Source organism: Rattus norvegicus, chromosome 3, assembly GCF_021556685.1.
Source record: "Rattus norvegicus strain SHRSP/BbbUtx chromosome 3, alternate assembly SHRSP_T2T, whole genome shotgun sequence".
NCBI lineage: Eukaryota > Metazoa > Chordata > Mammalia > Rodentia > Muridae > Rattus > Rattus norvegicus.
The window spans coordinates 27,511,617-27,530,003 of NC_141536.1; the positions used below are offsets into that span (position 1 = coordinate 27,511,617).

At 37.5% G+C, this 18,387-nt stretch overlaps 1 protein-coding gene and 1 long non-coding RNA gene across 10 annotated transcripts in view; one reads left to right on the forward strand and one right to left on the reverse strand.

Annotated features, from left to right (window-relative positions):
- The window catches only part of Arhgap15 (Rho GTPase activating protein 15), a 604,300-nt gene that overhangs the window by 297,338 nt on the left and 288,575 nt on the right, over positions 1-18,387 (forward strand). For all 9 annotated transcript variants that reach the window (XR_015682721.1, XR_015682718.1, NM_001429793.1 and 6 more), the window contains 2 exons: positions 4,908-5,006; positions 5,995-6,118. Coding sequence is in view for 7 of the 9 variants with exons in the window: in NM_001429793.1 (NP_001416722.1) it covers positions 4,908-5,006; positions 5,995-6,118 (223 nt within the window). In the remaining 2 variants the exon portion in view is untranslated. The remainder of the gene's footprint in view (positions 1-4,907; positions 5,007-5,994; positions 6,119-18,387) is intronic.
- Positions 1-18,387, reverse strand: part of LOC147995447 (uncharacterized) — a 153,406-nt gene that overhangs the window by 64,468 nt on the left and 70,551 nt on the right. The gene's annotated exons all lie outside the window — the stretch shown is intronic.

The window sequence follows — 18,387 nt, forward strand, 5'->3', positions numbered from 1 at the left end:
GGGCCTTTTCTGTAGACACATGTAGTTCTCCATTGGATGTAACTGTGCGCTTTCAACTATTGCACCAGAAATCAAGGTCTTTTAAATCTCTTAATTCTATCACTTGAAGTGATGCCAATTTGATGAAATAGCAGCAACATTTTCCCCATTTGCAAAATTACTTTGCGGTGTAGAGAAGCTACAATATAATTATCAAGGGGTGCATTGATGTTCTTTGAGATCATTAAAACTGGCTTCACTTTGCATGACAAGTGTAGTGTCCGATACTCTTAATACCCTGAAGTTCAGACACAACCAACCTTTTAAAATAACCTATCAAGGCCAACAGTTGTACAGAATTCCAAAATGTAAGTGTAGCCTCAGGAGTCACTCCTGCCTTGTTGTGAGCATGGTCTGTGGTACTCACATTGGGACCTAAAATAAATCACTTTCTATGGGTAGATATATATCCATATATATTTATATATGATGTTATATATATAGATATTATACATATATATTAGATATTAGATTCATGTAGCCAAGCAGATTTCCAGTTAAGGGTGAGGGTCATATATCGCTAACTTCACATGCTGTACTTAATTGATAGTTCTTCAGTCCTTGTTCATAATTGGATGTATAATCAATGATAAACATACCATAAACATGGAATTAACGATAGCATTTTTTTCTGCCATGGAAAAGGTGATACTTCAGAGAAAGGGGAACAAAGCAACACTCCTGGATCTTCTCTAACTGCCCCATGCACATTATGTTCCACTGGGAAAAGTCAGTAATAGTTATAATTAATAAATTATTAATTATAGTTTTCTGGTACATCAATGCACCCCTTGATAATTATATTTATTTGGCTGCTATTAACAAAATATGGGTGATGGCTAAACTCAAATGTGTCCAGTGTTGAATCTCTGTAGCCCTGAGCAATTTCAATCTTATTCTTCATTATTTTTTCCCATTCTGTACAATAAATGTATATCTGATAATCAGAAAGAATGATGATTTAAAAAGAGTTCATTTCTATGCTAATAAATAAAGCCGTAGAAAAATTTTACTGCTATAGATGTCATTATATGTAATAATTTTTCATCCAAATTAAAGCCTAATTCTGCCTTATTGCTGAAAGTAATACTGGAAAACATCAGAGTGGACATCAGCTGAAGGTACAAATACAACCCCTTAAAAAGTAAAACATTACTTTTGAGGGTATTTTCAGTTAACAACATTCAATTCTCTTTTTAAAAATAATGTTCCACTACCTTTCCTATCTGTGGAGTATGAAGTTTACAAAAATAGCCTCTGTCTTTGGAGGACCACAAAGACACAGACCAATGTGCCAAGCCCATGGGAAACCATTGTCCAATGGATTTCAGAAAAGCCCCAGGAATGTGCCTGCTCTGCGTACTGGTCAGTGGACTGCTTATATAATTTTTTGACATCAACCCATTGCAAAACGGAATTGAGATGAACCTAGCCTTCTAGTAAAGCTCAAACTGTCTGAGGCTTTCAAGGGGCAGCGGTAGCATTTCAGACGCCATTGCTGTTCTCCCTCATCATTTATTGTTTTAATGAACAAATGATGAATTAAGTTTCTCCAGAAAAGTGTTTGAACAAGCTGGTTATCAACAGTGCTAGTGAACTTTGCGAATGCTCGAATGCTGTTTTACTGAGTTGCTATTACCTCACGGCAAGCCCGCGCGAGCTCACACACACACACACACACACACACACACACACACACACACACACACACACATATATTGCCTGGTAGAGATGCAGGATTTCATTAGATGTAAGATGAAGGTGGGATTCTAAGCAGAATGGAGGCCAGCAGCTTTTACAAAAACCTGGAGTTTTTTGTTTGTTTGTTTGTTTGTTTTGTTTCTATGAGTTTTGGCTTCATTGCTTTAAACTTGCATCTACCAAAAAGCACACGAAGAAGGAGCACACTGCAGGGTTACCAGAAGACCCTGTCTGCTCCTTATCACGCATCAGTGTAGACTTATGTGTTATTCAATCAAAGGAGTTCGTAAAAGTTAACATGTTTACCGATGTCCTCCCTCCGCCGCTGCCATCACGGCCCGTATAGAGAATTCAGTTGCTCGGTTCGCAAACATGACTCACAATCCACTTACCAGAAATTCTGAAGAGGCACAAATACAAAAAAGAAAAAAAAAAAGAAAAAATTGCTTGAAAGGCTGAATTAAACGCATTTTACCAGGCAGGGATTCGAAAAGTACTTTTTTGCGCGAGTCTAGAATATAGCAGAACAAAGTCGACTGCTGGCTGTAATTAAGAAGTGGAGGCATTCAAACTGTAGAGAGCAGCAGCAGTCTTCTGCACACGGCCGCCTAGGAACTCCAAAGATTACTGGGAAAGCAGCGAGGAAGGTATGAGCAGGATGCCTCTGCTAGGGCGACTCAGATGAGCGGCATTCACACGGCTCCTTATTGGAGCTTCCCAGAGTGAATTTATAAAGCACTGTTTATGTATGATTAATGCAGTAACGTATTTGGACAAAGAAACTTTTAGAATACAGCTTATGCTTGACTGTGTGAGCAGAAAAAGGCCCGTTCTGAACTGTACACCTAGCATCAAAACAGTCAAGGCAGTGGTGAAAACTATTTACCCCACTTGGAGTTTGCTAGGGCAAAAAAATCTCAACTGTGCCGGCTCTTTTGTAAACCTTCAGAATAGAGTAAATCTAATTATATTTTTCTCTTCCTTTCAAGTGGCGTTCCCATTATAATTTTAATAGTGTTTTATTTATACTGCTAAAAAAGTACTTTATTATGCTGTATTTTGCGCTTCAGAAAGTCGTTTCTCTTTATGTATAATAACAAATTGGGACATGTATAAAATATTCGTAATCAAAACATTTAAATTTTTGGATTGAGGTAAGACCTGAGCCCACTACTGGATTTTTTGTGTTCCTTACAAGTGACCTGATGTTTGTAGGTTTTAATTTCTCAGGCAGTTCTTCAGAAAGTAAATATTTGAGATTTTATATAAGTAAGGAACACTGCAATGGCATTTAGGTAATTAGAGAAAGATTATCCTGGCCTTTTTTTCCCCCCACAGACAAATGGCTCCTCTTAGCAATCTCAAACTTTAGATTCCATTTGGGCTTAAACAGGGAAAGAAAAAGAGTAACTCTAGTAATCTGTCAGATTTCAGGGAGGGTAATTAATTCTATCGCTCTCTAGCTTTCCCTCCTTAAAGTGTGGCCACGTCTCTCTTTTCTGAAGAAGGAACCAGACAGTAGTGTCCCCCAAGAATGTGCTCTCGCGGTCCTGCGTCTCTCTAAAGGCTTCTGAAAGTAAATAGGAGGTCCATGCGTGTGACTATATGTATGCAGACAAAGACTTCTTTAAAAATCCCCAAATCAACATCAGAAATTTCTGGCACAAAATGTCGGTCTACGTGAGTTCATATAGTATTGATAGTAAATCTAGGGAATGCAGGCTATTCAGTGGGTTAAACATTCATAACATCGTAAAACATATCCATCTTATACATATTTTGGATTGCGATATTGAGGTAAGAAATTATAGTGATAAGTATTAATATTCATTGTTTTGCTCATTATCTGTCATTGTAACTGATCCAAGAGTGTCGAAATCTTTAGACCAAATAGACAACACATGAACATATACTGTATTAAATATTCAAACAACTTAATATACTTGTCTACATTAATTGAATCATAACCTATTTATACCTTCAAAAAATTACAAGATACTGTTGTTCAACATTGCCATAAGACCTACCAAACCTGCAGAAAGACATTTGGGGTTAGCACTATCCATTACTGACAGGATGATGAAGCCAGTCTAAAGAGTGTTTGTGATGTTTCAGAACCTGTCCCACACTTCACCATTCACCTATTGGAGTGCACAAGCCTAAGGGACCAGATCCTGATTCGGCTCCTTGAAATGCCAGTTCTATAAAGTTTTGTAGTCTGGCTTGTTGTGTGACAGTTGCTGAGAAATATCTGTCCTCTGTTTAAAAAAAAAAAAAAAGAATGTCAATGATACAAAGGGAAAATCTTCATAGTTCAAATTAATGGCCTCATAGAAAAAGGATGTCCACACCCACCTAACTAAATTTTCCCCCAAGGAGCTCTTTATGTGTGGAATTCACAGCCTTGTTTGCTGTGTTTCTATATGGTCACATCCTCTCTCATTTCTGAAAGGAAAGATCCACTGTGGTAAGAATTGTTAGCCATGTTAAGCATTGCCAACCACTTAACAGCACTGGGAGGCTGGAAGCTGACGTTGATTTGGTACTTTCTAGCAAAGGTTCAAATATGCAAACGACCTTTATTCTAATACACTCCCTTTGTGAGAAAATCGGTCCTTTATGACTTTCCTATAGAGCTTTACTCTAGGAAAGCTGGGACAACCAAATGTTACTCATCCGAATGATCTTCGGCAAAAGTATGCATTAGTCTCTTCGGTAAAAATCTGTTTTGGAGCCATAAAAGGAAATTGAATACAGGGATACTATTAGATTTGCAAAAGACGAACAGGAACGAGCAGAAAGCATGCATGGGATGAATTCGAACACACCCGAGTGCATTTTCTGTTGGCCTTTAACTTACGTGTGTGCCTTGCCTGCATCCCTCGACTTCCTGCCTTCAACTCTCCTGAAGTTAGTGTAGCTGAGCTCTAGCCCTACTCCAAGTAAATCTTTCTATTATTAAGGAATCATGCTTGTATTATGGCATGAAGGAAACACAGTTTATAGAGGGGAGTTCAAAATGACAGCAGTCCCCTTAGTTCCCAGAAAGACAGTTACTGGAACGCAACGAAATATGTCCATGTGATACACTTGCTCTTCAAAGTGATAATATTAATGTAAGAAATACATCTAACATGGTATTCTGACCTGTCAATTTTTCCTCCCAGATCACAACAGCATCAGGAAATGAGTTCCTTCTCCAGTCAGATATTGACTTCCTCATATTGGATTGGTTCCATGCTATCAAAAATGCAATTGACAGATTGGTACGTATTTGTTTGGGCTGTTATGTTTATTAATTAAAATGTAGTCATTCTATCTTACCACTCAGGCATATAACACTCACACATGTAAATGGATCCTAGGGCTGAGAGACACTAGCTATTTTAAGCTTAATAGAAAACACAACAAACTTTTCTTGCTGACAAGATCTGTGAGGTAGACACCATTTCATCTCTCTCTTTCAGAAGAGCAGAGCTCTTGCTCTGGAATAGCATGGCACCTCTTTCTGGAGGTTGTAGAAAGCACTCAGGTGCTTGAAAACCACATTTTCTGTTTGTTGTAGTCTCTAATATATATTATTCTGGAAATTAAACATCTTTGTATTTACAGCCATAATTACCATTATAATACTGCAAGTAAAAATCATTTACACTTAATTTTATTATTTTCCAGCTAAGCTAGAATGTTCTTCTCCTGAAAATTAGATACCTAGAATTTTAGGAAAATATACATTCAGAGTATATTTTTAAAGGCTCAAATCATTTAAAACTGTTTTTATCGACTTGATTTTATTCATTTATATACATATATAATGGGAAAATATTCTTGAGAGCTTTTAATGGGCTCAAAACAGGATAATGTATTTAGAAAAATGTTTTTTCTTCTTCTATTTCTTTTCCTTGTCTGTTTTCTCAGTACTAGTAATGTTGCCTATAGGTGGGCCCTGCAGAATTCCTGAGAGGATTAACTGAATTGATATTTGTGCAGTTCTTTGAATAATTCATAGCATTTAGTAAGCACTATTTGGATGCATGAATCAGTATAAACATTGTACTTAGCATAGAGGCCATTTCACGCACACACACACACACACACACACACACACACACACACACACACACACACCACACACACACACACAGAATTAACTTACTCAAAAGTCCAGTTATATTTAGCATCAAGATAAGACACAAAACTGGCACATCTTTTCTTCTCAGTAAAAGTATTCAAGGTATTCTCTATTATTTCTAGCCAAAGAATCCAAGTTTCGGATCCCTGGAGTTGTTCAGTTTCCAGAGATCTTCAAGCTCTGAACAGCCGAGTCATTGCCACATCGATAGAAAAGAACAGAAACCAGAAAACAGGAAGTCCTTCAGTGAGTGTTCTCTTTGACTTGCTCATTTTACCTCCGTCTAAAAGCAGGGTTTATGAAATATAAATGTATTAAAATGAGATTTAAGCCAAAGCCAGGCTACTTTAGAAGGTTCGTAGCCATTTCCTACCTAGGGATTCATGCGCTGGAGGGCAGTCTGGGCATTCTGCTCACATCATTGTTGGTAATGTCTTCTGAGAAAAATAATTGTTCCAAGGTCATGGTCTCTTCTTACAGCAAACCTCTGAATCTCTGAGTAATAGCCACAGAGTTCAGATTGGTGATTGATTTTGAGAGTGGGAAATATCAAGCATCTGGTATGCTGACCGTTTGATTTTCATACATTAAAAGACAAGAGCGACCACCAAGTTGGCCCAACTAAGCCAACAGCCTTTACACCGGTCCACACTCCCAGAACACCAGGGAAATTTAGAAATATACATTGTGGAGTTGTCAGGAAGTGTGAGAAGGGTGGTAATCAAAGTTGCAGTGAGTTCTAGTTCCAAAAGTATTGATTAGGAGAAAGAATAACTTGCAACACTTACATTATGGTCTTCAAACCCTATTGTGTTTAGCCAGCCTTTTCTTTCTCAATAAAAGGGGATGATTAAAACATATCCTATGTAATCCAAACAGGAAAACTGACTACTAGACTTCTAAATGGACATGTAGATCCATTTCAAATCAGCCAATTCTGTCTTAAAAATTATAGCATCTTCCTTGAACCTTCCACCTAGCTACTTTTAACCACTTTTTTTCTAAACTTGAATATAGTTATATCCTAGCTTTTGAAACTTAAGAGCAAATCAGTAAGTTAAAGAAACACCAGTACATGTGGTGTAAATAAACGTGTATGGTAAATGAATATGTTTATTTATGGAATATATAGCTCATTAGAAAAGATATGAATGTGGATGTGGATACGTTGCAACATATCTTTCAAAGATGAATGGTTAGGACTCAAAGTTCTAGAGGCTACAGGAGACATTGAACTGAGATTCTTTTGAAAAGAGGGAATTGCTAAGAGGCCTATACCATAGTTTTCTCCAACTACCAGAGGCTGATTCAGCCAGTCATCTGCGTTATGCAGCTCTTTAAGAAGGTTGTAATTACCTATGGCCACAAAAATACATGGGGTGTTGGTGAAGACTCATCTGTGCCTTTTTAAAGGATTTTATTTGGAGTTAACTTAATTTCAATAATATTTTCATTTATTGCTTGAGTTTCTGCCTTTCTTCGCACCTGGGATAAGGTATAAGGTAACATATCTAACATAGTGTTACAGGGTTAGGATTCAGTTGTGAGTATGTGCTTAATGTTAATTATGTAAATATTTTGGGGTAAACGCACAAGAGTTTGTGATGCAGTGATTAGAGGATCTGAAATCTGAGATTTAATTGCAGCTGTGGAAGAGAACTTGACATGCTTTTAAACCCGGAAGCAGTGGGGAAAAATTTTGGAGAAGCACATTTGAGAAACTGAGGCTGACAATCCTGCACTGAACAGTAATTATGTGAAATTATTGTTTCATTACATGTTAGAATGTTTCTTAGAAAAAAAATCTACGAAAGAAAGACTCATTCTTTCTCTCTAGTTAATTTTCCCCCCCTGGAAAAGAGTATTACTTACTAAGAGAGCAAAGTCATTCTTACATAAAGATAACACTTTCCCTAGTACTGTTCCCTAGGTGCTGTCCCAAGTACTTATACTGACTGGGTAGTTTCATCAGTCCAAAGAGATTGCTACCATTTTTAACCCTAGATTTTAGATGTGGAAGCCAAGGCATCTAAAGTGTGTAAGACATTTAAGAGACACATGTCAAACTCAAGCAATCTGCTTTTACAACCTGCTCTTGTAACTATACTCAGCAGTTCAATGAACAAATAAAAGTTAATCTGTTTCAAACTGGACATTTGCTGAAAAGTGAAAAATCAAATCTCTACACAACAGTGAGCTTAAACCAAGACCCTAACATTTGCAGATAGATTTTGCTATCAAAGCAAAAGGGCTGTTTAGTACTAATGCTAATCCTAATTTTCAAAAAAATATTCCTTTCCTGTATCTTCTTGATTCTGTATAGTTGCGAGACTTCTTTCCAGTTAGGGCAGAGTTAGTCACTCTTCACGCCACGTTACCTCTAATCACAGGCTTGTATTCATTTCACTTGGAAGCCATCGTAAGTGACCTGTCCACACAATATTAAATTAGACCATGGGTGTGAAATAGCTATTATCATAACTATATTTGTTTTTTTAAAACTTTTTCTTCAAGTTAGAGCTCCCATGTATGAAACCCTTCTGAACTAGGTCTTAGATTAGAACGCCCAAAGATTAAGTTTCTTCAATCATATATTAAGTTTTAAGTCACTGTCTGGGGATTAAGTCATTATGTGGAGTCAGATTCACAGTAACATCTTCCTTATTAGTAGTCCAAGCACAAACTCTATTGTCTGTTTGCTGCCTTTGGCTTCCTGTGCCCTTGATGTTCCCACGAGTTTTGTCGCCAAGATTGTAAGCAGATAAAGCCAGAATTACTTTTTTAAAAAGGCATGTGAACATCATTAGCAGCTAACAGGTGGTCACGTCTTTGTCCAGTTTTTTTTTTTCCGTTTAACATGGGAAAAAATATGTTTTCCCAATGAGTAAACTCAAAAAGTTATGTTAAAATCCACTTTCCTTTAAAAAATATGATTCCAACCTGCCAAGGCTATCAAGTACTAATCGGATATTTTAAGATATCAGTCGAGTCTAACAGACAAGAAGCCAGAAAATTCAATGCAAGGGCCAAATCACTGTGAGAAATTCAGGACAGCAGCCTGGGATGAGAGTAGGAGATCAGGTCTCTAGGGAGGGCTGCTATGGAAAAGGAAGAGTCAATCAAACACAGTGCTCACAGATTTCTCCAAGGAAAGAGAAAGTATCTCCCACTGATGGGAGAGAGGAAAGGCCCAAATATAATCATGGCATCAGATTACTTTGGAGAGCTTTTTTAACTTTTCCAAGTGTTCCTTTCCAGATCTATAAAAATGGGTCCGATAACATCCTTCTAGGATCATGTGAAAATTTGAAATTAGAGATGTAAATACTTAGTTCACAGCAGGCACTCAATAAATAGGAGCTCTTTTATTATCCTCTATGTCTCCAAGCAGATGGCACCAAGAAGGGTATGAGCCAAGGGTAGTGTCTGATGGAAGGCTGGAGCAGGGCACACATACTCTACATCCTCCTCCCTAAGGGTACAGGAAATACAGGACAGCAGCCAGAATTGGATACGGGAGTCATAGCTGCAAAAGTCTAAATGTGAGCAGCTGGTCCTTCCCCTGGCACCTCACCAGGTGAAAATGGCAGCCAGGGCATTCTTGGGAGCAGAATTTCAGGACCCAGTAGAAGGGAGCCAGGAGATGTCCTTGATTACCTAATGCCCAGAAGAGCATGTCATTAAGAAGTCCTGGTTGATGGAAAGCTTCAACATCCAGCAAGTACTTCAAACAGAGCTCTGGTTTATCCCATCATTCACAGCCATCGAATATGAATGTTGGTTCTTAACAAATAACACTAAAATGTACATAAAATTCTCAAATTCACTTGTTTTTGCCTTCAAATAAAGACAGAAAGACAGACCCACCAATAGAAAATATGGTCCTTCTGCTATAATCTCTCTCATGGCTATAAATTTGCCAAACTATAAAATCGACAAGTCTGAAGGATAAATTTTATATAAACCACTTTCAACCTTACAACACACACTCAAAAAGTAGCAAACGTTTTAAAAGTCACATGGTAAGAGAACTAAAAGAAAATGCGTTTCCCCTTAGATATTCTAATAAGTTACAAAAATATGTTTTGGCAAAATATAAAAATTATTTTAATGTGGTTTCAAATACTTATTGGTGATTCATGCACCATATGAGATTTCAGGAATAAAGAAGATAGGAATAGAGGTCTTGAATACAATCTGAATACAATGCTAAAAGCTCAAAATCTGAAAACCTTTAGTGTGCTGTGCAGAAATCATTATCCTGCCAAGTTCAAGTAAGTTTGAGAGAAAAGTAGTGATATTTTGCAATATTCTAAGTAACATAGTTCTCAACAGCAACAGCTAAAAATATGACCTCACAGTAAATGGGTTGCATAGATCGTAACACATTTTCATAAAGAAATCATATACGAGGCAGAAGTCACATTGGACCTTCCACGGCCATTTGCAGTGTTATTTTAAAGGAACAGTTTATTCTGACTTTGCCACACCTCTGGCCCTGAGAACTGGGACTTCCCAGTAATATTTCTGTCCAGCTTGTTTCCTACTCCCTCATACCTACCATTCCACCAAAGCAATGAGGATCTCATAATGGATCTAACTAAAAAAATAGCTTAAACCCTGAACAACCCCTAAAGTGACAGGAGACTGAAGCAGTCCCTCTAATCCAGAATGACCAGTGGGAAGCAGAGAAAACAAAGGTTTTACAGCATATTAAAAAATGAGCCTCCAGCAACGCAAGAAATGGATACAGTGTGTCCTTGTTAGGGTTTCCCTCGCAGTGAAGAGACACCATGACCAACGCAACTCTTCCAGCAGTGAACTGGGGCTCACGTACAGTTCCAGTGGCTTAGTTAGTTATCACCATGAGGTTTAGTTATTTATCACGTCACAGTGGCACAGTGCAGGCAAACATGTTACTGGAGAAGGAGCTGAAAGTTCTACATCTTGATCTGAAGGCGGCTGAATAGGACCATGAATCACACGGGATGGAGCTTGAGCATGTATTATCTCAAAGCCTGCTTCCACAATGACATACACCTCTAATAAGATCACAGCTACTCCAACAAGGTCATACCTCTTAATAGTGCCATTCACTAAGGTCGAGCATTCAAACATATGAGTGTAGAGTAGGCCATTTTTATCAAACCGCCACATTCTTGGTAGAGTAAGTCTGGTATTTTCCCAGCAATTAACTTACTTGATCTAGGTGCTGTATATATAATCGATTATGATGCTATCTTTTTCACCCTTTTTTTGTTTGTATTTTAATGTTTTCTATTAAACATTGATATACAGAAAGTTAGATAGTAGGCATTTCTGTAATTCAATGAAAGAATATTCATTCACACTTTTAAACTGCAACATGAAAACTTTGAAACAAATACCTAATTTCCTTTATGATTTATATTAAGGCCTTTAAAATACAATGTTGATAATGCATTGTTTTTTTACTCATGGTCCCAAACCATCATTTTTTATCCTTGTGACCCTTATGGCCTTTATGGGTAAGTATGTATATATACATATAATACATTTCTTATTCGTGGAAAACTAAAAAGTCATACTAATTTCTGTGATAGGCATGTAATTAACAATTGCTGAAACACACACCAACAAGCCTATCCTGGAGATTCATAAAATATATATCATAAAAGGTTTCTAATTATGAATTTCATATGAAACAGTGTAACCCTGCCAATGATTGAAAATAATAAGGTGAATAAGCCATCTGCCAGAAAAGAGAAAACAATATTAAACCTGCAGAGATCTAGTTAAGAAGATAAATAAATCAAATCTAGTTAAGAAAACAAAAAATGTTTTACTGAAGAAAGAAAACATTATTCGCATAGATTACTATGGGTTATTAACTGATCGGAAGGTTGAAAGGACAAAGCCTCTCTATTTAAGTGCCTTGGTTACTCACCTTAGCCCCCCTCACCCCCAGAAAGAAAGTATGTCACACCTAGCAGCCATTTTATTCAATACCACTTGAGGAAACCTGTTGAACAAAAATCTAAACAATCAATAATTTCAGCTATTTAAAGACTATTTGTTCATTGTTCATTTTTCGCAGTCTAAGAAAGTTCTTTTTTCAGAAAATAATTTAGATGATTTAAAAATGGACATTAAAATATGATTAAGCATGCTGTTTAAATTCAGAAGAGGAAACCCGTAAAGACTAGATACATACTTGACTAAACCAGGTGACCTTCGCTATTCTTCTGTGAGTCTTCATAGTAGCCAGCAGAAAGTCCCAACTTTTATGGGACCCCTAGCTTGTAATTTCTTCAAAACATTTAGTTTCCTGTGAATCATTAGATCCAAGGACTTAGTTTTGAGCCGTGCAAAGCAAGTTCTGATTAATCTCTTCTTTCCTATCTAAGGGGCTGATCTTACCCTCTGCCCTCTGGTCACCCAGGGCCATGCATCTGGAAGCATGAGCTATTCTCAAGCCCATGTAACCCTACAAGTGCACCATTGCTAGATCACCCATCTTCCTCCTGACCCTGGCAGTAACACTGTAACCATATTTCTCCTGAGATGAACTCCAGTTAATCAATTTCTGATTTCATTAGGTCAAGTGGCGATTTTCTTTCACTAATAGGCCAAACCCAGAGGGCTTCTTACTCTACTCTCCGGCAATATTTCCTAAACATTAGTACACTGTTGTGATTATAAACAAAAGAAAGTCAAGCTAAAAGTTTTCTCCTTCCTACTCTATGCTGAGGATTGGCACGTGTTAGCAGTTTATTATGAAGTTAAGCCTAGGATAGTTACTCATTATTGTCAACTAAATTTAAAGTGGCCTTTCTCAGCATGGTATTTGAAGCTTTCTTACATCTGTGTCGAAAAACGCTGTTTTGGATGCAAATGATAATACTCTTCCTAGAGCACTCAAGATTCATGTGGTCCACCCACTCACTTTGGTTCTAGACCACAGAAACTTGTACTATGATTCTTTAAAAGGCTTAAAGAATGTACCTTTCTTTTTAAGTCATTTTGTCAGCTGTCCAAATGGCTTCCTCCATATGCCTAGAAAAGTATTCATTTTAAGCATAGAATCTTCAGTGGTTTTGTTTTCTTTCGTCTTTTGTTTGTTTGTTTAGAAAATAAAGTTTGTTTCTTGTTTTTCATAGTATACTCCACAACCTTTAAGGAAAATCAGGTACCACTTTCATCCAACCATATGATGATAATCTGAAAAGAGCAAATATACCACCCAGAATTTATTTTTTAAAAATGTGATCTGTAACGTTAAACATCTGTGTTTTCTTAGAGAAATGGTTCGTGGATAATTTGAATGTTTAAGTGATAACTAACATCAACATTCCTATTTTTTTTAACTCTCTTACTGAAAATAGATGTATTCTATTTGTATACGAAATTAATTGGCTTTAAAACCTAGACAAAATGTAAGATACTGTAGCTCTTCAGGAAATATGTACTATGATTTTGCTGTGGGTACTAATCTTGGTAGCACACACTTATAATCCTAGCACTTAGGAGATGCATGCTGGAGGATCAGGAATCTGTTACATATTATGTTCAAGGTCAGCTTTAAAAAACAGACAAAGAAACAGAAACAAAAGGCATCTTGCTATCAGACAAAGTACCTTCCCAAACACCAAACTAAGGTCAAAAATAAAAGCAAAATTTCTCCTCCTTCTTCTGCCCCTATACCTATTTCCTGTATCACTTTTCAAACATTTCCAAACTAGTTAAATAGAAATATACAATTCCACGTGCCTCTAGACAGTTCTTTATTCTCTCTTCTTCTCAACTACCCCCTTAACCCAGTCAGTGACCCTCAATTTGTTTTCCAGAGAAATGAGCTAATGACTGATCCTCAGCTCAGCATGCTGAAGTCACTACCTTTCCTTCACCCTGCTGAGATAGCATCCTTTACAATTCAGATCAGGGCGCCCCTCTCAATATTCTATCTCGCTATCCTATGTATTTTAAAGAATTGCCATGGTTCAAACCCCTTCTTGAGACTTTTTTATGTACACTGATTTCAAAGTGTCAACACTGTACTTGAATAAAGAAAATTAAAAAGATATTTTTCCAGTGAAGGAAATGTGATGGTTTTGATAAGTTTGAAAACTGAGATCTTCTTCTGAAGAGTCAATCTATTTATAGAAATTCAACTTAAAACGGGAGTGACAGAAATTCTGGCCCTCGTCACTTTCTTTAAAAGCTAGATGGAGTTACACAAGAAGCGGGTGGAAGAGTCAGAATTTTGAGTATTCTTGTTTTTTTTTGTTTTGCTCTGTTTTGCTTCTTTGTTTTGTTTTTGCTCTGTTTTGCTTTGCTTTGCTTTGTTTCATAGATGAGAAAGGAGTTTATTTGGCTTACGTTTCCAGGTCATAGTCCAACGTTGAGGAAAGTCAGGACAAGGACTCAAGCAGGAACTTGTAACAAAGGCTATGGAGTAACACTGCTGGCTGGTTCAGTCTTCAGCTCATGCTTGGCTAGCTTTCTTATATGCGTGAAGATTACTTGCCCAGGGAGTGGCGCGCACACGGTGGGATGGAAACCCTTCATCAATTAAAAATAAATACACCAACATACTCGCTTATGCATCAGTCTGATCTGGGTAGCATTTCAATTAAGGCTTCCTTCCCAAATGACTCTGGGGTGTGTCAGAATGCCAATTCTGGCTAACTGGGACAGCTGCTAGTACATTGACTTTTCCACTTTGTGTACTTGAGCACCATTCTGAACCCAAAATGCCCAACTATGTGATTTAGATGCATTTCTTAAATGTACAATATTTGAATTGCTTCTTAAATGCAATCGGTAGTTTGGCATAATTATTAAATAACACAAAGGAAACTTTGGACACAATGGAAATTTTCTACATTAGATCTAAAGGCAGTGTAAAATCAGGGTTTACATATACCTAAGGTATTTTTAAACTTTATATTATTATATACGTACTTGATATAATGATTTTTGTGGGTGAATTTTGTATAAAGTCTTCACAATTTTCTTGACTGTAAATCCATCAGTGCCTATATTTAGAGCTAAGGACAAAAAATATACTCATTATCCTCATTTTTAATTAGCTTTTTGATAATTCCGTGCAATGTATTTTGATCATATCCCCTTCTGTGTAGTCTCGGATTTGTGGTTTTCATTAGAGGGTAGCTAACCAACGAGGGACTTCCCTTTTAAAGAAAATGCGCTCTCCTTCTCCCACTGGCACAGTAGAAAGGGTAGGACTTGGAGACTTCTTCCCCACTCCATGCTGGACTTTGGTCTGATACAGTTGACTTTAGGTGGGTCTCATGAATGTTGCGCCTTCAGGGTTGAATATGCCACACTCTTGTTCTCTACACCTTGACTAGTTGTGAGCCCCTGTGTTAATTGCTATACACTGAGCAGAGAAGCATCGCTGGTGAAGGTTGGCAAATATACAATTCTATGGGTTCTACCATAAACCACTAAGATGCTAGTGTCATGTCCATTTAACAGAGTAATAGCTATAGGTTCCTCCCCAGGGACTCATAACGCAGGTTCTTAGCCTGGATAACATTATTAGATATGGATTTCAACTTATGGAGGGGGCCCTAACTCTAATAAGAAAGGGGTTGGTTATTACCATGATGTCCATGCCACTATTACACGTATGTGGTGTATGTGGTTATGTTTTGCAAGCCCAACCATTGCTGTAGAATTCACCGCTGGTTAGGATTAATGAGTCTGTTTGTCTTCTGGTAGCCTGCATGGTATCTTTCAGTGCTATGAAGGCTTCTCCAGTGGGTCTGAAATTTCCAGGCCAGTTCTAGCTTGGTTTCATATGTGTGGTGCCTTCAGCAATAGCGTCAGAGTGTCAAGTTCTAGAAAATAAACAAGAGCAGGGACAGTAGCCTATTGGGGGTTCTATGGGACCTTCTTGCAAACAACTCCAAAAGAAGGAAACTATTCATAGCACTAGGTTATGTATTAGTTATCCTGTGATGTATCGTAAAAATATTGTGGCCCTCTTATAGAGAAATTCCATTTAAATTATTTTTAATAAACGTTCATTTTAGAAAGCTTCTACAATGGTATGTTTCCTTATATTTTGAAATGTCATAGTGTCCGTTATCACCCTATACATTTTGCCTTAGAATAAATGCAGAATAAGCAAATGCATAATCTGTCAAAGATTTAGTTTTAACATATTTTTATTATTCTGTTAACTTGGGACATAATATATCTCCTATTTTCTGTTTTCTTAAGGGATTTGCTATGCTAGGGGGAACAATGTCATTCAATTACACTGGTATTTATTATCTTATACAAAGTAAAACGAAAGCCTCTAAAGCTCTTATTTCAGAAAAGTCAATTCTGTTGCCGAACTGACAAACCTGCCTGTTTAGCCACCATGTGCCGTGTATCCAATATACCATTCTTTCTAGGTAAAGTAATCCTAGCTCACCAAGGTATTGGTCATTTACTTCAATCATACTGATCCACTAGATAGTGGGTGCCTAACGGAAATACACCATGACCTTGTGAAGCTTACCTTTCCCATCCTAGTTTAGAAAGCAGTCTGAAACACGGGGGCATCTAGGCTCAAACCAAAGTGAATAATTGAATAAGCAAATAACAGACTGTATGAACAGAGAGTCCCGAAGAAAGCACCGTTTATGCACACACAGCAAAGCTTTGGGTCCTTCAATAAGTAGTTTATAGGGGAAAAAAGATTTATATTCAGAAAACAAACACTTGAAAGTGATCTTTAAATAAAAGTAACAAGTCAAAGAAGGTTGTTTGAGAAGGGAAGGCAAAGTGTCCTCAAACTTAATGATATTATGAAACTGTAGAAGCTTTTTAAATATAGAAGAAAGAATGATGGCAAGATATGATGAGTACATATTAGAATAGGAACCCAAGAGCCAGAGAATAGAGGGTTTAGAAATTTATGAATCTAAAGAGTACAAACTTTGGGAAAACAACTTAAACTCAGACTGACAAGGGAGTCTGAACTATTTGGCTGAGGGCTTGCACTGTGGACTTCGGTCTAAAAGAGGCAGGACCTTAGCAGGGTGCTGCGATGTAGGCAGACTATGCTAACATTGCTTAAGGTGATCCTATGAGAAAAACAATGAAAGGACGCTGAGAGGTAAGAACATACTGCCGCAGACCAAGTGACAGATGCTGCAGGCCCAAGCTAGCAGTGGGAACAGAGACAGACTCCAAAGATTTCTGAAGTGGCAGGTTTTCCTGAAACATATTGGAAGGATTCTTGACAGTTCCAAAAATTCCATTTCTTCTGTGTCTTCAAAAATATGAGATAGAAAATTCAGTTTGTGCCTAACCACTGGTTTCCAGAATTTACTACAGTCTTGCTACACAAAATGCAGTCAAGGGGCCAACAGCAAACATCATCTGGGAGCTGGTTCATAGAACAATCTAGATCCCCAACCTCAAACTCACTAAGCTGTGATGGTATTTCTTTAAAAAGCATTATCTTATGATTTATTTCTGTGTATGTGTATGTTTATGTGTGTGTCAGTACCCTAGAAAGCCAGACCAGGATTTCAAATCCCCTGGAGCTGATTTTTCACATGGTTGTGAGTCACTTGATGTGGGTGCTGAGAATTAAACTCTCATCCACAGGAAAAGCCAAAACTCAGTCATCTACCAGCCCCAGGAGGCTGCATTTTAGTATATGATATATGCATATTAAAATTTGATAAATGCTATACCACGTCACACAAAAATAGCTGGCCAAATCAATTTGCGGAAAGCCAGAGTCAAAGCCTCTTTGAAGCACTGTCTAACCTCCCCAGCGTAGGGCTGTTGGGTTGGCCATTTCCTGACAAAGCATGGCTTGAGGTGGTAAATATTCATTTACTCTCACCACTCTCATCTGACTTGTGATCACACATAAATGGTTATAGAATGAAGAACTGCGCTTCTTGTGTGCATTTGCTTGCACTGTAGAGAACACTAGATCCTGAACGCAGATACAACCAGGACAATGGGTAACAACAATAACACAAACACGTGTCTAAAATCAAACTAAACTCACCAAAATAAAGAAATAATTCACTTCTCCAAGGACAAGGACAAGAATAATGATATTTGATCCCTTAGATGACATAATTTTTGTATTGATTTTGAGTACTGTAATCCACTTCTGATCAACTTTTCAGGTTAGATATCCTATCTGGATGACTCACAGGTCAGTTGCTGTATCCCTACCTAAATTTGGCTTATTAGCATTTCAATGGAGCCTTCCAAAACAATCAAGGCCCAAGAGGCTATGCTTAAGTCAAGTTGTCTAGAAAAGTTGCAAGGCAAACTAAAACAGTCTCACATTTGAGTTCCCATCAATGGTGGACAAATTTAGAATGACCTCTGTTTCAGCCTTCTAGTGGCAAATGCTTTCATCGCTAGGAAAAACCGACAGAGGTTATACCTGAGAAGAAACATCATCATCTTTAGGTGTATAAATCCAGGAACTGAGCCGGAAACAATAAATGCCTTCTCAATGAATTTTACTAAAAAGTTATTCC